The following is a 20,273-nucleotide window of genomic DNA, read 5'->3' as shown; positions in this document are numbered from 1 at the left end:
CATTTTATTAAATCAACTCTTATTATTTACAGTTTGAAATGAATTCAACTACATACAGTATAATGAGGAATAAATCTGAACTCCTGTTTAAGAATCAATCATTTTGTGGCTTTTTCTTACCAAAAAAAAACAAAACATCAAGATCAATAAATCATCAATTGAGCGTGCTTCTTTAACATTGCGAGCACATTCTAAATCGAAACTCAACCCAACAACAGCATCGCCTAATTCAGGATACATCAGAGGAATTTAGGGTCTGTCACACACAGCGCAGCTCAGCACGCGACCCAGTGTTGAACAAAGATCAATCTGAATTATAACTCCTCCAATTTTTTGGTTTGGTTTAAAAAAAAACAACTTTTAATGTCTCACTGTACAATCATCAGAATAAGATATTCTGTTGAATTATTGATCCTGGGTTTAAATCACACAGGAGTTTGATAAAATCATTATCGGCTGTAAACTAGCGTGCTGAGTTCTGAGTTACGGCAACAGTTATCAAGTGGACAAGTGTTGGCAACAGCTGAATGGTCAGCTGGGAAAAGAATGGCTGAGCCCAGGGAAAGTATAGCTGTAGGGGGTCACACACACACACACACACACACACACACACACACACACACACACACACACACACACACACACACACACACACACACACACATTCTCTGGAGGGTTAAATGCAGGTTAAACGTCGGGTGTCTGACATGATGTTTATCTGTGTAAGATTCATTGTGTCACACAAACACATCCATTTCTATTGTCACACAACACGTGTGGTTGCCTGCATGCATGAAGCTGTTTCACGTATAGCTCGGCACAGGTGACAGTCAGTGACCCTTAATCAGAGTTCAGGACCCTGTAATGTTGCTAGAAACCTGCCTGCACTCCTAAAGGTCAAAGGTCAGCCTGATTAATTAGCCTTGAGTTTGTAATCCACAACTGCAAAGTGCTAAAGAAAAACTGAAGGCAAATTACAGTTTTGCTATAGGAATGTATGTGAATAAAGACTTAACAGGATATGAAGAGAATAAAAAAAAGTCATTTTTTGATAAATTAGACCACAAATATGAGAAATCACTTTAACATAAAGACTTTTTATCGCTTCCCTTCACCTTGCAGCCAGTTTCAGCCCACTTGCAGTTTTTTAACATCTTAATCTAGAGTATCGTGCTTAGAGGAAGCTGTTGTGGAGCTCTGTGCTCATGTTGCACCACAGTCACGTCAGGCTTACCCAGTTGCAGACTGAAGAGACAGGCGCTTGCTGGCATGACATAATGTGTAGATTTTGGGGGGATTATCACTGCTCTACTGTGGAATGCATAGCATGCCTGAGTGGAGAAATCAGATAGAAAGTTGCGATGAGGAGCCTCACCATGTGCTGACAGTTAGATTTTGCATCTAAAAAATGTGAGACTGCTGAGAGAAATATTTTATACGCCACCACTCCTGCTGCTGTGATTGTGGAGACAGTTGTATTATGTCTCCTCTGGATGACCTTTGCCTTGGCTGAAGAAATAACCCTCATGATCCCATCACAGTCATCTAGGTTTAGGCTTAGAGGCTGCAATTTGTTTTTTGTAAAACCAGGGATGTGCAGTTTGAAAGACATGAGCAATCAGCAGGCGAGGAGCGTCTCATGAAACACACTGTCAATTTGCATTATGGAAACTGTAAGATTCAATGTTTTTTGGAGCTTGAACCAGGATATCTGCTGCTATGATTTTGACCGCTATTTATTTTTTAAAGCTGATTCTAGAAAATTGCCAAACTTTGTGGAAGTACAATACTGGTGTACCAGTTTCATCCAAGATTTCAATAAGTAAAACATGAGAAACCACAGTGGGTGGAATGAAAGTCACACACACATGTGCAACATTTATTGAGTTCTTTTATATTGTTTTTCTTCAGTATTTTGTGAATAGAGATGGGTTATTTTAGCTTTTTGCATGTATGAAAAAAAATGACGGAACAATATTATTTAACTTATTTCCTTTATCCATCTGTGTAATACGTGCTGCTTATATAAGATATGACCTCTCAGGCTAATTTTTCTTAAAGAAGAAAAGTAAACACCTACAAATTTACCTGTTTGTTTTAAAAATGTCTGGTGTCAATTTATCAGATTTTTTCACATTGAAAAGCAGCTTAATGTAAACTGCTTAGAAAAACACTTTCCTTTCATAAATGGATTTTTAAAAAATGAGTTGATGGTAGTAAGAACTCAGGCGAATGTCCCAGTCAGGTTGAAAAATAAGGTTCTCGTTCAAAAGGACAGATGCTGCCCCCTGGAGGAAGACAGTCTCTTCCCACTGATGTATACTATCAGTCCTGAGACAATGACAAATTTGAGGCCAGAGTATGTCCCTCTACTTCATCACCATCATGTCTGCACCGTTGGACGGAGTTATGTACAGTATTAGCCCACAAACCAAACCCATAATAGCAGTGTAATGAGAGCACAGAAAGTACGCTTTATGTTTAAAATCTCTCTCCAATCCCCAAGAGACCGCTCATATTTCCAGCAGTGGTGAAATGTAGATTTATGCTGTAGTCATAACAAAGCCTGAACAAGACTGACACTGCATAATCAAAGGGCTGCAGCTATGATCATTTGTACTGCAGACAGGTCATCCACACACTGATGGATGGCTTGAATCTGTCTAATGCAACACTGGATGCGTCCAACACAGTAAAGCCATGCCTACCTGCGGATATGTGAAAATAAACAAAGAAAAGAGCGATGCTGCCCTGCTGATGCAGAAAACTGACAGCTATAGTCACTGTCCCAAAGACAACAGTGACCCAGCGAGTGAGGGAAACCGTACTCTGCTTTCAGCTGAGAGTGATTTGGCAGAGTGTATACTTAAAAACTCATCAGTGTTTCCACAGGGGTGGGTTTTCAGTGAGTGTTGGAGGATGTTTCATACCAAATTTAGAAAGAAAACAAAGTCCCAACAGATCAAGTTCAGTTCATGACGCCTGGGAAGAAATTCAGTAATAAAATAATAGTTGTTTGCCTGCGAGGGGTCTGCGAGGTTGTTTATAATAGGCCTGTGAACACTGACGACCTTTAATTTGTTTTACTGATTGCAAAAAGCATGAAAGTTGCACCACATTTTTATGATTAACTTTCAGGAACCATTTAAGTCTAATTTCATATTTGGCCCTCTACTCATGAAGTTGTTACGGTAGAAAAAACATTTTAGTCATTTTTTTAAAACTCCTGGATGGAGGTTTTCCTTTGTGGAAGATACACTATAGAATATGGTCAGGTTCTCCATGGAAAAAGATGAACATATTGATTAACTGATTGATTGGGAACCGCCTTTAACAACAGCAAAACTATATAAAAATTTACAGTTTAGCAGTAAAGCTTACAAACTGTAATATAACTCGTGTAGTATGATCCAAGTCTCATATATTCATGCTCAGTATTTCCCAAACACATGTAATTTTGTAAAATTCTGTCTGGCTGAAAGAGTGCATAGATTAGTTACATTTTCATCTCAGTGTCAAAGTTTATGTTTGGGAAGTACTGACATGACTGGATATTTGAGACTTGGATTGAAGTAACTCATAGCCTTTAGGTGGCACTGCAGGCTCCGTCATGTGAAGCTGTAATCATTAACTGTAATTTACAACACAGGTTTAACCCAGGTCATACTGACCTGGGTTAAACATTGTAGTAGGGTTAAACAATGTCTTAGACATATAATTGAGATTTTATATATAATTTGCTACTGTAAAACGAGTGTTATGCCATTTTTTTCTCTTCAGGTGACTCTTGTTTGTTAGCAGCTCCTTTTCTCTTGCTTTTTGAGAAAGGAAAGGAAAGGATCAATTTGCTATTAGCAATTGAGAATGAGTCAAAGTTAAAGATTATACATGGATTGTAAATTTCAGCTTATGCGGAGAAGGGCAGGTAAGAGCCAGCTAATTTGGTGTCAGGACCAAGTGTCTTCTCAGCAGTCACCGTTAAGATCAAGTTGAAACAGACTGTGTGATACTTAGGAGAAATGTCAGCACTGCTAAGGTCCTGCGCTCACAGTTTCAGATCTGTGGATGGACTCAAACACAGAAAGGCTTGGAAATTATGCAGCACGAGTTTGCTCCAGTGGTGTCAGTAAGTTTAATGCTCTATACCTTAATTGGTCAAATGGCAACATTGTTTTACTTCAAAAACATTGAGGAGGCTTTCAAATCAAATTACAAAGATCTTTGTTAGATATAAAATCGGTTTTAAGTCACTGATTTCAAAAAACATAATGACAGTATTACAGACAATATTAATCTCACTGGGTCCTTCACTTTTTGCCTCGAGGTGGTCAAACTAAAAACCTGGTTATCATTCAACATTTTAACAAAATGAATTTCTCTCTTCAGGGGTGTAAAATGCATCCTCCAGAACCAAGTATTTTGAAGTGATTTTGCATTGAAGCAATCTATTTTTAATTGACAAGAAATTCAGTGATCGTGTTCTATAACACTGACTGACTCACAATGGATAGTTTTTATGCCACCAGGCCAACAAAAGCTGTAGCCGGAGACATTTTGCTTTCGGGCTTTCTGTCTGTACGTTAGTCCATCTGTCCCATTCAGTGTGATATCTCGAGAACACCTTCAAGGAATTTTCATTAAATTTAGCACAAATGTCCACAAGGACTCAACTAAGTGACTGGATTATGGTGGTTGAAGGTCACTGTGACTTAAAGGTTCATCCATTCTCGTGAATGCGATATCTCAAGAACACCTTGAGGGAATTTCTTAAAATTCGGCACAAATATCCGATGAAGTGATTAGATTTTGGTGGAAAAAAGTCAGGGTAACTTGCCACATTCTCTTGAACATAATATCTCAAGAATACCTGATTGTTTCTCCATATGATGCTTGTTAGGTTTAAGGGTCACTACCAGTGCACTTAAAAAAGTCTCCTCACAATACATTGTTCTACTAATGTTTTGACTTTTCTTGGACATTAAGACTAAGCGTACTTTTTTTTTGGTATGCAACACCTGTCCTTTTCCCTAAATCTTTGTATGCCAGGTCCCTCCATGTGGACAGTCCTCCTCTCAAACCCTCTCTGAGCAGCAGCTATGTCCATGGCACCTCCACCTTCTCTCTGCTCCCCCTGACTGTGGGCCAGAGCCTGGACTCCACAGTTGAGCGCTGGCCTGAGCGTGAAGCTGTTGTGTTCCTGCAGGACGGCATCAGGAAAACCTTTGCACAGTTTCAGCAGGATGTGAGTTTTACATTTTGTGCCTTCATGCATTCATCAACCCTAAAAAAACTATTAATGATATACTAATGAGTCTCCTGTTTCAATAATGAGCACTTTGACACAACTAGTGAGATAAAATCATCAAAACTCTGCTAAATGTAAATGGTTTGTACCTTTTGTTTTAATGTTAAGTGATTAGGGTTATATTTATTTGACCTTTTGACACCTGACCAAAATCCTATATGGCTGCCCTGAGACACAAAATGTGCCTCCTAAAAGCTTTTAGTCTGATGTGTCTGTGATTCGACATGAAAAAATACCCATTAGAGTTTGTTAAACATTAATTTTATTCTTTGGGAGAAATTGTTGTCAGCCTTCTCAAAAATCCCCTTAACTGATTAAATGCTAGGAAAGGAATTAAAGCTATGAAACTTTTTTGTATTGATCTTTTTCTATCTCAGAATTTCTATGACTGGTGGTGAGGAATTGTTTACATGTGACATTTGTTGGTGCAGGTTGACAAGGCGGCTGCAGGTCTGCTTGCTTTGGGCCTGAAGCGAGGCGACAGACTGGGAGTTTGGGGACCAAACACGTATGAGTGGATCCTTTTCCAGTTTGCTTCAGCCAAAGCTGGAATTATACTGGTCAGTTTGGGAGTTGTTAACCCCTTTAAAATTACATTGCAATGTAGCCTTGTAGTTAAATAGACTACTGTATATCTGCTGTCAAGTGTCAGTGAGCAGGACATTGAACCCTTTCAGGGGCCCTGGAGAGTTTTTCTGTTGTTGTACTGTAACACTGTTGATGGACATTCATACATAAATACATTATCTTATGAATGTGTAGTTAGGGGCTGTATTCATACACTTGATGTTAAACTGTTGTTATGTGTGCAGGTGTCATTGAACCCAGCCTATCAGGTGAAGGAAGTGGAGTTTACTCTAAAGAAGGTAGTAACTAAGTACATTTACTCAAGTACTGTACATCAATAATATATTGAGGTACTAGTACTGTACTTCATTATTTCAATTTTCTGCTACTTTATACTTCTACCACATTATAATTCAGAGGACAATATTGTACTGTTTACTATATATATTTGTTACCTTTATTTTCTAGTTACTTTTCAGGTTAGGATTAATAACACAAAATATCAAATTTTTGACGTATTATAAACAAACAATTTTAAATCACTAATATAATGAGTCCTAAAGCATTAACATGATTTGTCAATATGCAGGTCCAGTGTAAAGCTGTGGTCTGCCCTACCCGCTTTAAAACCCAACATTTCTGCGAGATGCTGAGGGAGCTCTGCCCAGAGATCGACAAAACCACAGAGGGCGTGATCAAAAGCTCCAGGTTTGACAGAGCCAGTGAAAAGTGTCACATCTAACACATGTTACATACTCTAATAACATGCAGGACAATCTAAATACCTCACACACTTTATGCAATTAATGGTTTTGTGGATGTGATATAAAATCTTTTTTTTTTTGTTCTGCAGGTTGCCAGACTTGCGTATGGTGATTGTGACGGACAGCAGACAGCCAGGGATGCTTCACGTAGAGGATGTGATGCAAGCAGGAGAGAGTCGACACCACAAAGAGCTGATGGATCTGCACAGCAAACTGTCCTTCGATGAGCCCATCAACATCCAGTTCACATCAGTAACCTTCAGTATTGCATCTTTACCACTGTCACAGACATATTACATATCTTGGACTGACATTATGATGGAGCAGTTTTTCAGATCCAGCCATGATACTTGTTTATTTGTTCCAGGGACTACAGGAAGTCCAAAGGCAGCCTGTCTTTCCCACCACAATATCGTAAACAATGCTTACTTTATGGGTCTTCGAATTGGTTATGAACGGAGGGTAAGTCCATATTCGTCTCATAGTTTGAAAAAAACACAGAAAGTGAAATGTAATAATTTTATTCTTTATATTTCTATCAGCCTCAGGTGCGGGTTTGTGTGCCCGTACCCATGTACCACTGCTTTGGCTCTGTGGCGGGTGGGATGTGTATGGCAGTCCATGGCATCACGCTGGTCTTCCCTTCCACTGGCTACAACAGCCAAGCCAACCTAGAGGCCATTCAGAGTGAAAGGTATGTCATGCTGCTCAATGCCTAACTGACTTTTAAATAAACATCATGCCTTTGACTTAATTCTTGTTTTTAACTCAAGGTGCAATTTTGTCTATGGCACTCCCACAATGTACACTGACATGCTCAGCCAGCAAGAGATAAACAAGTATGATTTGTCATCAGTTGAAGCTGGTAAGGGATTTGAAGACTAAAACATGATTACTTTGTTGTATTTAAATTGGTGCGATGTTCAGCAACTATTTGAGCCATCCTTGGCTAAGTGCTGCTGTGTTTTAGGCCTAATGGGAGGTTCTTCTTGTGCTCCTGAGGTTGTGAGAAAACTGATAACAGACATGAACATGAAAGAGATAGTGGTAAGAGGTCACATGTGCTGAATTAAACTTACACAAGTATATCTTCTCCAGCATATAACAACATGTGTGTGTAATGTTTTTTTATAGTTAGGCTATGGAACAACTGAGAACAGCCCTCTTACATTTCTGGGATTCCCACAAGATATCGAGGAGCTAAAGATAAACACTGCTGGATGTATCATGAGCCACACTGAGGTATGCCTCATTTTTATCTGCACATCCTCATAACAACAGTGTGACTCATGCCTTTGTGTCTTGGTTATAGGCTAAAGTGGTGGACCCTACTAGTGGGGAGATCATCCCTCTGGGGGCCTCAGGAGAGTTTATGATCAGAGGCAGCTGTGTGATGCATGGATACTGGGACGACCCTGAGAAAACCAGAGAGGTTATCTCCCACGGTGGCTGGTACAGGACTGGGTAAGATACTATATTTACCATGTAGGCTACACTGAATTGTTCTGTACAAGAGAAAATACAGAGCCTGATGCTTACAGGGGAGATATTTTAGGCTATCTGGCATATTATGCCAATAGTGCCAAAGAGTGCCAAATTTAGAGGTTACAATTTACTAGCTGACATTTTTGAATCTTTAGATCACTCACTTCACATTTATCAATTTTTCCTGACACATTAGACAGAAATACAAGAATGTAAAAGTAATATATGTATAATGTAATTGTTAACAATGTGCTTATGTTTAAGAAATAAATGTTAAATATAAATATTAAGTTAAAATGCTTGGAAATTATGCAAATACCCCACACTGCATCTTTAATTTTTTCCAACCTATTTAGAATGAACCCACACCACAGATTTATATTTAGCATTTAAACTTAATTTGATTTTATATTAAGATTTAATACTAAGGGTAAGATTTCCCCTGTAGATTTAGATCTTATACTTAGATGTAGATTCAATATTAAGATTTTACATTGAGATTTAAATTGAACTTCTACATTTTATATGTAACATTTAACATTAACATTTTGATTTACATTTAATATTTAAATGTACTATTTAAATTTAGATTCAACATAAATATTTAACATTTAGATTCAAATTGATTTTCAATATATATCAGCTGAAAAATTGTAGCCATATTTTTACGTTCAGCACCACATAATATGCAGTGCGATCTTTGTTTTAAACAGCGACATCGGCAGTCTAAACAGTCTGGGATACTGCCGCATTGATGGACGCATAAAAGACATGATCATCCGAGGAGGGGAGAACATTTACCCTGCAGAGATCGAGCAATTTCTCTTCACACATCCCAAAGTCCAGGAGGTGCAGGTGAGACTCAGAACCACTAGAGGGCAACAAAGATCAGACACATTGACTTCAAACGAATGACAGCAAAGATACACCTTGAAGCCGTAACTTATGTCTCTAAATGTAGGGACAACTGTCAGTGTTCTGTTAATTGTGCATTTTATGAGAATATGTTTCAGTTTTACTGATGGGCTGAAATGTTAGATCTACATTCTTGTTGTATTTCTGTGTGTTTCCCAGGTGGTCGGAGTGAAAGATGAGAGGCTGGGCGAGCAGGTGTGTGCCTGCGTCAAACTGAAAGAGGGCCAGACCTCCAGTTCAGAGGAGATAAGAGACTTCTGCAAAGGCCAGGTGAGAGCAGGTGATTTGATATGTCTAATTATACTCACTATCAAAGCACATCTGTACAGTTTGTGTTGTTTCTCTTTTAGATTTCTCACTTCAAGATCCCACACTATGTGATCTTTGTGGACAGCTACCCTCTGACAGCCTCTGGAAAGGTACAAGACTTCTGCTCTGACACCAACATTACTGAACAGTCAAGAAGGCAGTGCTGACTTATGTTTGGTTACTATAATCAAATGGCTGCTACTTTCTGTTTTCTAGATCAAGAAGAACATATTAAGGGAGGACATGGAGAAGAAATTGGGCCTTTACATTTGAGTAAAAAATTTAGTTATAAAAGGTGTTTTCCCCTTGTTTATTTATAGTAAAAAGTATTTCAAAGCCTTTAAGTGACACCACAGGCTCCATTATGTGAAGCTGTAATCATTCAAACCAACATTTTGTTGAGTATGCAAAAATGTGCACATTTTATCCTTATTTTATTTCATTTTATTTTACCAAAATTGTTAAAATCCGTTTGATGTAAATCTTTTGGCAGTTACATTAAAAACAGCATTTCAACTGAATAACATCTAATATTTAAGTAGGATGACATTTTTTTTAATATAGGCCTACTACAACACATTTTCTTTTTCTGCTTTTGAAAAAGAAGTGGGGAATTATGGGATATTTCTGTTACTTCTTCCCTAGCTTGTAGGTAAGGGACAAAGTTTAACTACTCTCCAAGACAGTGTTAACAGTTCCAGTATGATTATTATGTTTTCATAAGTAAAATATATCGACATATTTATATAAAGCAATTGTAATGTCAACTTTTTTTTCTTTTCCGGTGGCTCATGTTTATCAGCAGCTCCTTGTCTCTTGCTTTTTGAGTGCAGACATTATAAATCTTATGTGCGTACCCCAGCAATGTGTCAGGAAAAAGACTGGTGTGACACCTTGCTGGAACTCTTTTATGTCTGTTTTTGTCTGTACTGGTAAATGATTCATATTGTTTCTTCATAGGTAACATTTTCTTGTGATAAAATCTTTTTGAAAGGGCAGGTTGGCTCTCACACAGCCAGGATGACTGGAGGTTAAACATTACTCACAGATAGGCAGGCAAGACCCGGCTTGTTTAACGTCTAACCAGTCAGTGTTTAGATCCAGCAGAAACAGACTGGGATATTTAAGAGCAATGTCAGCACTGCTAAGATCCTGTGCTCACAATCTCAGATCTGCAGATGGACTCAAGGCTTGGAAATTATGCAGCACAAGTTTGCGTCAGTGGTGTCGGTAAGTTTATACTCCTCGGTGGTCAATGTTTGTATTACATTCAAGTCTGTAATGTTTTACTGTAAATATAGAAAAACATTGCTTTAAAATTAATTGAAAGATCTTGGTGAGATTTCCATCAATTTTTTCAATGAAAAATTGATGGAATTGATTGAAAAAAAACCAAAGAGAACAGTATAATGGTCAGTCTCTGTCTCGGTGAATTATTTACCTGTAGCCCAGAGACAGTTAAATTTAAAAACTGGTTATCAAAGACCATTTAACCTTTTAACCTTCAGCGTGCCTTTGACTGCCTGTGTTGTTCATTTTCTGATTGCTGGCATGTTAATAATCGCATCTTACTGGATTGAATTTTCTTGAATATTTTGTGATGTTGGTTTGTGTAGCTGCTAGCTGGTGGTCACCTCTATGTTGAGAACTATGTAAAGACAATCTCAATTTAGACTCAGCATCATAGAAATACTCTGAATGTTGTATTCTGTTAAAAGTCCCAGAGAGAGATCGTCTGACCCACGAGAGGCAGGGTGGATATATCAAACACTCCTGCTGGGAAAAGGCCAGCTCTCACAAGTGCAATCAGTTTAGCTGATAGAGGCTTTTCTCCCTTTGATAATTCCTGTGTAAATTAGCCACAATGTGTGTGTTCATCTCTTTTATACTTTGCTTTACCTAATTATTGCACAATACTTGTTGAATCTATTGTTACTTTATTTTAAGACATACTACTGATTTTTCTGTGACACTATAAAATGAAATTTTTCATCATAGTATACAAGGACATTTTTGACAAATGATTATTTGACAAAATAATATATTTTTATGACATTTTTATATGGCACACTATGCTATAACATTTTTTAACATACTATAATATGATTTTTTTATGAAACACTATACAATGACTTTTATTACTTTTTAAATAGCATTTTAGGACATGCTATACTCTGACTTTTTATATATCACACTATGACTGTATGACACACCATAATATGACATTTTTCAGGACACTACAGCTATGGAAATTTTCATGACACTACTGAGACATTTTTTGACATACAATAGCATTTTTGACATTATGTTGAGGTGTTTATGACATTGTTTATGACATACTATGACATTTTCTATGATATACTATAAATGACATTTTTCAAAACACCATACTATGACTTTTTTATGGCATAATATACTGTGAAATCTCTCAACTTGCTATAATATGACATTTTTTGACATACTTTACAAAGTGTCTGGAAATTAATTTAATCATTATCCGAAATTAATCTGAAATCATAATCCGTGTTGTATATTTGACCGTTGTGCTGTTTCCTAAATGTTTGTATGCCAGGTCCCTCCATGTGGACAGTCCTCCTCTCAATCCCTCTCTGAGCAGCAGCTATGTCCATGGCACCTCCACCTTCTCTCTGCTCCCCCTGACTGTGGGCCAGAGCCTGGACTCCACAGTTGAGCGCTGGCCTGAGCGTGAAGCTGTTGTGTTCCTGCAAGACGGGATCAGGAAAACCTTTGCACAGTTTCAGCAGGATGTGAGTTTTGAATTCGGGGTCCTCAGCTTCTGCATTCAGTATCAACCCTTAAACAAGGTTTATTTTGTACCAGTGGGACTCCTGTTTCAATAAGGAACACCTTGAAACAATGAGTGAGATGAAGTTGTCATATCACTGCTAAGTGTAACTTTTTATTTATTTTTTATTTTCTTTCATTGTAAACTTTTTAGATTGATAAAATATTTTTTTGACCTTTTAACCACCAATGTAATCACACATGGTCATCCTGAGATACAAAATTTACCTTCTAAAAACTATCAGTGTGGTTTGTCAATGAAGCAGTACCAGTCAGATATTTTTAAACATGAATTAAAATGAATTCTCAGAAATCACAAAAAATGATCAAGCTCTATCACAGCTAGAAAGGAAAATGTCAGAATTTCTACAACTAATGGAGAAAAACTCACTAATTTTGTGGAATTTGTTGGTGCAGGTTGACAAGGCGGCTGCAGGTCTGCTTGCTTTGGGCCTGAAGCGAGGTGACAGACTAGGAGTTTGGGGACCAAACACATATGAGTGGATCCTTTTCCAGTTTGCTTCAGCCAAAGCTGGAATTGTACTGGTCAGTCACCTGTTTCAAATATTGTCACTCTAGTACTGCTCACAAAATCTGCTGTGTTACCAAACACTCTGCTGTCAAGTGTCACTGAACCCTCTCAAGGCCCCTGGAAAGCTATTCTGTTATCTAAAATGTAAATAGGTATCCATACACTGTATAATGTAATAGGGTATTCAGCCATGTAGTTCAGAATATATCATATGTACGTTATGGTAAAAAGCCCGTGAAAAATGTGTGGTGAGGGGCTTTACACATAAACTTGACTTTACACTGTTGTTATGTGTGCAGGTGTCATTGAACCCAGCTTATCAGGTGAAGGAAGTGGAGTTTACTCTAAAGAAGGTGAGATGAGTTATCTAACAGTGTACTTACATAACCACCAGTGGTGGTGTCCCCCTTGGTTCAATTCATAAGATACACGTGGTAGCAGTGTATATATAGTAAAAAAAAAAATAAAAAAATAAAAATAAATAAATAAATAAATAACAAGTCCTACCTCTACCAGCTGAGGCACAGAAGAAACATACTAATGCATCAATGATCATAGTTAACTAACATTACAAACATTGTTATAAAATTGGCCATACAGCAGGATAACTTTTGCATTTTGTACTTCTAATATATTTGGATGCTTGTATACTTTTACTTAAGTAAGAGTTTGAATGCATAACTAGTATCTTCACTCTGGCACTGCTACTTTTACTGAAGCAACAATCTAAGTACTTTTTCCACCACTAATAATCACATACAGCAAAGTAAAATACAAAACTATGACTTCTGACAGTTTATTGTATTCATCGTAAAAATCATTCTTTAACATTGTAAGAACACAAATTGAACAGGACTGTTTTGTCATATGCAGGTCCAGTGTAAAGCTGTGGTCTGCCCTACCCAGTTTAAAACCCAACATTTCTGCGAGATGCTGAGGGAGCTCTGCCCAGAGATCGACAAAACCACAGAGGGCGTGATCAAAAGCTCCAGGTTTGACAGAGCCAGTGAAAAGTGTCACATCTAACACGTTACATACTCTAATAACATTAAGAGCAGGACAATCGAAATACCTCACACACTTTATGCAATTAATGGTTTTGTGGATGTGACATAAAAACTTTTTTTTTGTTCTGCAGGTTGCCAGACTTGCGTATGGTGATTGTGACGGACAGCAGACAGCCAGGGATGCTCCACGTAGAGGATGTGATGCAAGCAGGAGAGAGTCGACACCACAAAGAGCTGATGGATCTGCACAGCAAACTGTCCTTCGATGAGCCCATCAACATCCAGTTCACATCAGTAACCTTCAGTATTGCATCTTTACCACTGTCACAGACATATTACATATCTTGGACTGACATTATGATGGAGCAGTTTTTCAGATCCAGCCATGATACTTGTTTATTTGTTCCAGGGGACTACAGGAAGTCCAAAGGCAGCCTGTCTTTCCCACCACAATATCGTAAACAATGCTTACTTTATGGGTCTCCGAATTGGTTATGAACGGAGGGTAAGTCCATATTCGTCTCTTAGTTTGAAAAAAACACAGAAAGTGAAATGTAATAATATTATTCTTTATATTTCTATCAGCCTCAGGTGCGAGTTTGTGTGCCCGTACCCATGTACCACTGCTTTGGCTCTGTGCTGGGTGGGATGTGTATGGCAGTCCATGGCATCACGCTGGTCTTCCCTTCCACTGGCTACAACAGCCAAGCCAACCTAGAGGCCATTCAGAGTGAAAGGTATGTCATGCTGCTCATTACCTAACTGACTTAAAAAAAGCATTTTAATTGATTTTTGTTTTTTTCACTCAAGGTGCAATTCTGTCTATGGTACTCCTACAATGTACGCCGACATGCTAAGCCAACAAGAGAAACACAAGTATGATATGTCATCAGTTGAAGCTGGTAAGGGATTTTGAAAAGTAAAACCCAATTAATGCCTATTTTAGGCATTTGAGGCATCTTTGTTTATATGCTGCTGTATTTTAGGTATCATGGCAGGTTCTCCGTGCCCTCCTGAGATTGTGAGAAAACTGATAACAAACATGAACATGAAAGAGATAGTGGTGAGAGGTTACATGTCCTTCACTTGTCAAATAACACTTTGTTGTTGAGTATAGTTTCTCCAGCATATAAAAACGTGTGTGTATCATTTTTTAATAGTTAGGCTATGGAACCACTGAGAACAGCCCCATTACATTTCTTGGATTCCCACAAGACAATGAAGAGCTGAAGATAAACACTGTTGGGTGTATCATGAGCCACACTGAGGTATGCTTCATTTTTTGCACAATTTTCATCAAAACCATACAACACTGTGGATAATACCTGCACAATTTCACTATAGGCTAAAGTGGTGGACCCTACTACTGGGGAGCTCGTTCCTCTGGGGGCCTCAGGAGAGCTGATGATCAGAGGCAGCTGTGTGATGCATGGATACTGGGATGACCCTGAGAAAACCAGTGAAGTAATCTCCCAAGACCGCTGGTACCGGACTGGGTAAGATACTAATCACTGATCAGCCACAACATTTAAACCTCTGACAAGTGAAGTTAGCAACATTGATCATACAATTACAATGCAGTATTCTGCCAGTAGACCTTGGGTCTTAGCATTCATGTGGACATCACTTGAGAAGCAAAACCCACCTAAACATCATTCAGACCAAGGTGACAAAGAGCTCAGGGCATCAGCCTGGCCTCCAAACTCCTCAGATACTAATCTAATCGAGCATCTGTGGGATGTGCTGGAACCCTAGAGCTCCTGCATGTCCATGCCTCAACAGGTCAGAGCCAAATCTGATCCACGGGGGGGCCTACTTCTGTGTTTTATGGTGTCTGGCACCCAGGTGTTGCAAGGGCCTAAGTTTCACATTGGCAAAGACAAGTATGAAATGTGAGGTTTGGGGGATTCTCCAGGAACATTTGAGTATCACACACTTAATTTCCTGCTTTCTGGTAGATTTTTATGCACCAGTTTGAGTCTTTATTGTATTAATTTATTCTGTAAATACCCACGATGTTCCAAATATTGAGCGGGATGTGTCCCCTGTGTCCCCCTTGAATTTTACACCTATGTGGCATTGGATTCTTTGAGTCCTATGGATCGTGAGGTGTGGCCCCCATGGATCTGACTTCTTCAGGCACATCCCACAGATGCACGATCAGATTCAGATCTTGGATATTTAGAGGCCAAATCTACACCTTCAGCTCTTTGTCCCATTCACTGGGCCACTCCTGAGCAGTTTTTGTATTGTCACATGGTGCCGTTACCATTAAGGGGGTATTTGATCGAGAACAGAGTTTGAACACTGTGTTGAAACGAAGGTGATGCATTTTGTTCACTTCACATGTCAGTAGTTTAATGTTGCCAGTAATCAGTGTATACACAATGTGCACTGGTTGTCTTGTAGAGAAAGTACAGAGGCATGCTAGTGGCACAGGGGTTGATGCTTACATGTTACATGTGTGTTTCTTCTTCTTCACAGTGACACAGCCAGCCTGAACAGTCTGGGATACTGCTGCATTGAAGGGCGCATGAAAGACATGATTATTCGAGGAGGGGAGAACATCTACCCCGCTGAGATCGAGCAATTTCTCTTCACACATCCCAAAGTACAGGAGGTTCAGGTGAGACTCAGAACCACTAGAGGGCAGCAAAGATCAGACACATTGTCTCAACACAGCTGATAGCAAAGATATACAGCCACCTATCAATGAATCTCTATTCTAGTTGTTGTATTTGTGTGTGTGTTCCCCAGGTGGTCGGAGTGAAAGATGAGAGGCTGGGCGAGCAGGTGTGTGCCTGCATCAGGCTGAGAGGGGGCCAGATGTCCAGTGCAGAAGAGATAAGAGACTTCTGCAAAGGCCAGGTGAGAGCAGGTGATTTGATATATCTAAATATATCCAAAATCAGAGCAGAGCAGTACCGTGTTTTTTTTTCTTCTCTCTTCTAGATTTCTCACTTCAAGATCCCACACTATGTGATCTTTGTAGACAGCTACCCTCTGACAGCCTCTGGAAAGGTATGATGCTTTTACTCTAAGACCAACAATACTGAGCTATCGAGATAGCCGCAGTGACTTTTGTTTGCTTACTATAATGAGACTGAAATGGCTGCTTCTTTGTGTTTTTCTAGATCAAGAAGAACATACTGAAGGAGGAAATGGAGAAGAAATTAGGTATTTAAATGTGTGGAAACTGACTGTGTTTGATTCCATTAGCTAGGAAAGGCAAAAACCAAGCAGTGCTGAAATAATGCTTTCTCAACCTGAATTGTAACCATTTAACCTGTTGTTACTTGAAGTTTTTCTACTTTTACCTGCGATTCACTCCTGGTTACTTTATTAACTGATGCCATTTAAAACATGTGATATCTCCTACCCAAAGAATGTCTGTCTATTTTTGTAGCATTTGAATGAAGACTTGTAGAGATATAGATGTTAAATGATTTTGCATAATTTTAAAAATATAGATGGACTTTTGAATTGTCTATAGATTGCTTTGTGGTTATTAAAAACAACCCCCCCAAAAAAACAAAAGAAAAAAAAGAAAAAAGGTAATAGTATACCATGTAAACAAATTGCCACAGTATAGCGTGTTGATAATTGTGAGAAATAATATGGTGCAAAATGCTGAAAATATTTTTAAAAAGATATAGTATAACATATTGCAAGACATGTCATAGTATAGAATGTCGAAAAAACTGAAACAAGTTATGATATAGAAAAATTTTTAAAAAGTTATAGTATGTTAAAAAAAGAAGAAAAAACTCATGGTATTGTTTGCTGAAAACATGTCATAGTGTATTGTTTTGTAAAAAATGTAAAAATAGTATGGCAAGTATAAAAAACTGAAGAAAAAGTCACATGTTAACAAAAGGCATATCATAGGGTTTCGACTGAACTAAAAAATATCATTGTATAGTGTGTAAAAAAAAAAAAAAAAAAAAAAAAAGTCATAGAGCGCAGATCAAAATCTCCACACTCCAAAAACTCATATAGTATAGTGGACTTGATGCACCAAATTTTTATCATCACTTTCTCTCTCACCAGCTTCAATATCTTATATCCGTCAGTGTACAAAAAACTCCAATCCCGCCTGGCTAGACATTGAACAGACCATTTGTAAAGATCTCCCCATTCAACACATCACTTTCACAGATACATCATTAGAACCCACAACTGCTTTAAATGTAGTACTATGAACACGACCCTCACTGCATGGTGGAAAGCAAATGACATACTCAACCTCACACTATCTCCTTCTAATCTCACCCAACTCTGGCATAACCCCATGTTTAAAATCAATAAGGAAACCATTAACTTCCCTGCTTGGAAATGGAGGGCAGTAACCAGCCTGGGGCACCTCTTTAGTGGGGGCTCTCTCATGACCTTTGACCTTCTTAAACAAACATACAGACTACCACACAATTGTCAATTCCAGTACCTACAGTTGAAAGAAACCATAAAAAAATTAAGTGATATTCATAACTTCCACAACTCCATACCTCCCTTACAATTAAAATAAACTCACTCCAACCTAAAAATTTGCTATCCCAAATATACAAACTCTTTTCTCACCACGATAATACTATTTCAATACCAACAGACAAATGGACCCAGTCACCTTTCTTCCCTCTCTGCTTCACCCCACACATTTTTTTCTTTTCTCCTACTCCAAATAAAATATACTTTCTCAATATTCCCCAACTTGACAACACTCTCACCCCCTTATGAGAAAAATGTCATAGTATCATTTGTCTACCAAACTCTTGAAAAAAATGTCATAGTATAGTATGTCGACTGAAATGATGACAAAACATCATAATATAGTATGTCAGCCAAAATTGCGAAATAAAAATTCATAGCATAGTTTGTCGACCGAAATAATGAAAAAAACATCAAAGTATGTCATCTGAAATCGTGAAAAAAAGTCAGTATAGTATGTCGGCCGAAACAATCGTCATAGTATGGTATGTTGTCAAAAATCCTGAAAAAAAAAAACCCAAAATGTCATAGTATAGTATGTCGACTGAAAAGATGAAAAAATGGTCATAGTATAGTATGTCGACAGTTATAGATTCTCCAACTATTAACGTGGACAGAGGGAAGGGGGGATGAGGAGATGATGGTGGTTTAGGATTGGAAGGAGGCTGAGCGGTCGGGTGTTGTGGTGGGGCCAAGGAGGCAGGAAGACTTCTAGAGCGTCTCCTTCAGAAGCGTATGCCAGGATGAAGAAGTCTTTGGACGGGAAGAGGGCAGCTGATTTTACTTTCAAGCGGATCGAGAAGCTACCCTCTCACTGTTTTCGCCAGGCAGCCTTCGGGGGTCCAGGTGAGGAGCAGCCAGGGCTACAGTGTCAGGAGCAATTGCTGACCGGACTGGAGAGATCAGAGCAATAGTCAACTGGAGCATTACCCGGGTGGACTGGAGCATCATCAGCAAGGGGTGCGTAGTTGTTTGAGAGGCTTAGGTGTGGAGGTAAAGTGGCATCGACTGAGTTCCCCATTGTGCCCACGACCACCAAGTAAGTAAAGCTAACAATGATGTGAAAGGTATATCGTTAGAATGGATGTAAAAACTGGATAAAAACTTGATTTACCATGGAGCTTCTGACAGAGAGACACAGAGAAAAACATAATGCCGAACATTCTCATTCAATATGTATGTCATTGTATGCTGTCCAAAATTGCGAAAAAAGTCATAGTATAGTATGTCAACCAACATTATGAAAAACCGTTACCCTAGAGTATGTCGTCCGAAACATTGCAACACATCATAATATATTTTGTCAACCGAAATGTTGGAAAATTTGTCATAGCATAGTATGTCATCCGAAATGATGAAAAAAAAAGCCAAAGTATAGTATGTAGACTGCAATGATGAAAAAATCATCATAGTGTAGGATGTAGCAATATGTCATAGTATAGCATGTCAAAAAAAAAAGCCAAAAACATCATAATATAGAAAGTCAAAAAAAGACCAGCTAAAAAACACATAGTATAGCATGTAAAAAAAACGGCCAAAAAACATCATAAAATAGCATGACGAAAAGACAACTAAAAACGCCATACTTCAGAATGGTGAAAATTGTCAATATATGACATGTCTAAAAAGCAGCTAAAAAAGGCATAAAATAGCGTGTCCCAGACACGCCGTGGCATCAAATGTTGAAAAAAAGGGGCAAAAAGTGCATAATATAGCATGTCGAAAAAACGACTGCAAATTCCATACTACAGTACGGCAAAAAATGTCAAAATGTGACATGTCCAGAAAACAGCTGAAAATATCTGGAAACCACCTAGAATAGCCTGCTGAGACACGCCAAGGTATTGAAAGTTGCCAAAAAGGCCAAAAACATGATCATGTGGCATGTCCAAGAAATGACAGACAATGCAATACTATAGTATTGAAAATAATGTCAAAATTTGACATATCCCAAAAACAGCTGAAAACGGACTGGAATAGCCTGCTGAGACATGCCATAGCAGAGAAAATTGCAAGAAAGGCCAAAAACACCATAATTTGGCATGTTGAAAAAATGACTGAAAATGCAATACTATAGTATGGTGTTATGGACAGATTCT

At 38.4% G+C, this 20,273-nt stretch overlaps 2 protein-coding genes across 2 annotated transcripts; both read left to right on the top strand.

The window, feature by feature from the left end:
- The first annotated feature begins 3,966 nt into the window (after positions 1-3,966).
- LOC121957086 (medium-chain acyl-CoA ligase ACSF2, mitochondrial-like) lies at positions 3,967-9,866 on the top strand. Its single transcript, XM_042505597.1, has 16 exons — positions 3,967-4,126; positions 5,047-5,242; positions 5,737-5,865; positions 6,118-6,171; positions 6,462-6,580; positions 6,726-6,886; positions 7,001-7,098; positions 7,179-7,330; positions 7,410-7,501; positions 7,607-7,683; positions 7,771-7,878; positions 7,949-8,100; positions 8,835-8,976; positions 9,196-9,306; positions 9,387-9,455; positions 9,562-9,866. The coding sequence occupies exons 1-16, from the start codon at positions 4,020-4,022 to the stop codon at positions 9,616-9,618; spliced, it is 1,824 nt and encodes a 607-aa protein (XP_042361531.1). The 5' UTR covers positions 3,967-4,019; the 3' UTR covers positions 9,619-9,866.
- A 74-nt stretch (positions 9,867-9,940) lies between these two features.
- On the top strand, positions 9,941-17,203 carry LOC121957085 (medium-chain acyl-CoA ligase ACSF2, mitochondrial-like). Its single transcript, XM_042505596.1, has 16 exons — positions 9,941-10,575; positions 11,918-12,113; positions 12,568-12,696; positions 12,982-13,035; positions 13,556-13,674; positions 13,821-13,983; positions 14,099-14,194; positions 14,275-14,426; positions 14,500-14,591; positions 14,676-14,752; positions 14,850-14,957; positions 15,034-15,185; positions 16,174-16,315; positions 16,447-16,557; positions 16,642-16,710; positions 16,824-17,203. The coding sequence occupies exons 1-16, from the start codon at positions 10,478-10,480 to the stop codon at positions 16,872-16,874; spliced, it is 1,809 nt and encodes a 602-aa protein (XP_042361530.1). The 5' UTR covers positions 9,941-10,477; the 3' UTR covers positions 16,875-17,203.
- The last annotated feature ends 3,070 nt before the right edge of the window (positions 17,204-20,273 follow it).

The sequence above is a fragment of the Plectropomus leopardus genome, chromosome 17 (genome assembly GCF_008729295.1).
Source record: "Plectropomus leopardus isolate mb chromosome 17, YSFRI_Pleo_2.0, whole genome shotgun sequence".
NCBI lineage: Eukaryota > Metazoa > Chordata > Actinopteri > Perciformes > Serranidae > Plectropomus > Plectropomus leopardus.
Note: the sequence above shows the minus strand (reverse complement) of the source record. Positions and strands in the feature narration are given on the sequence as shown.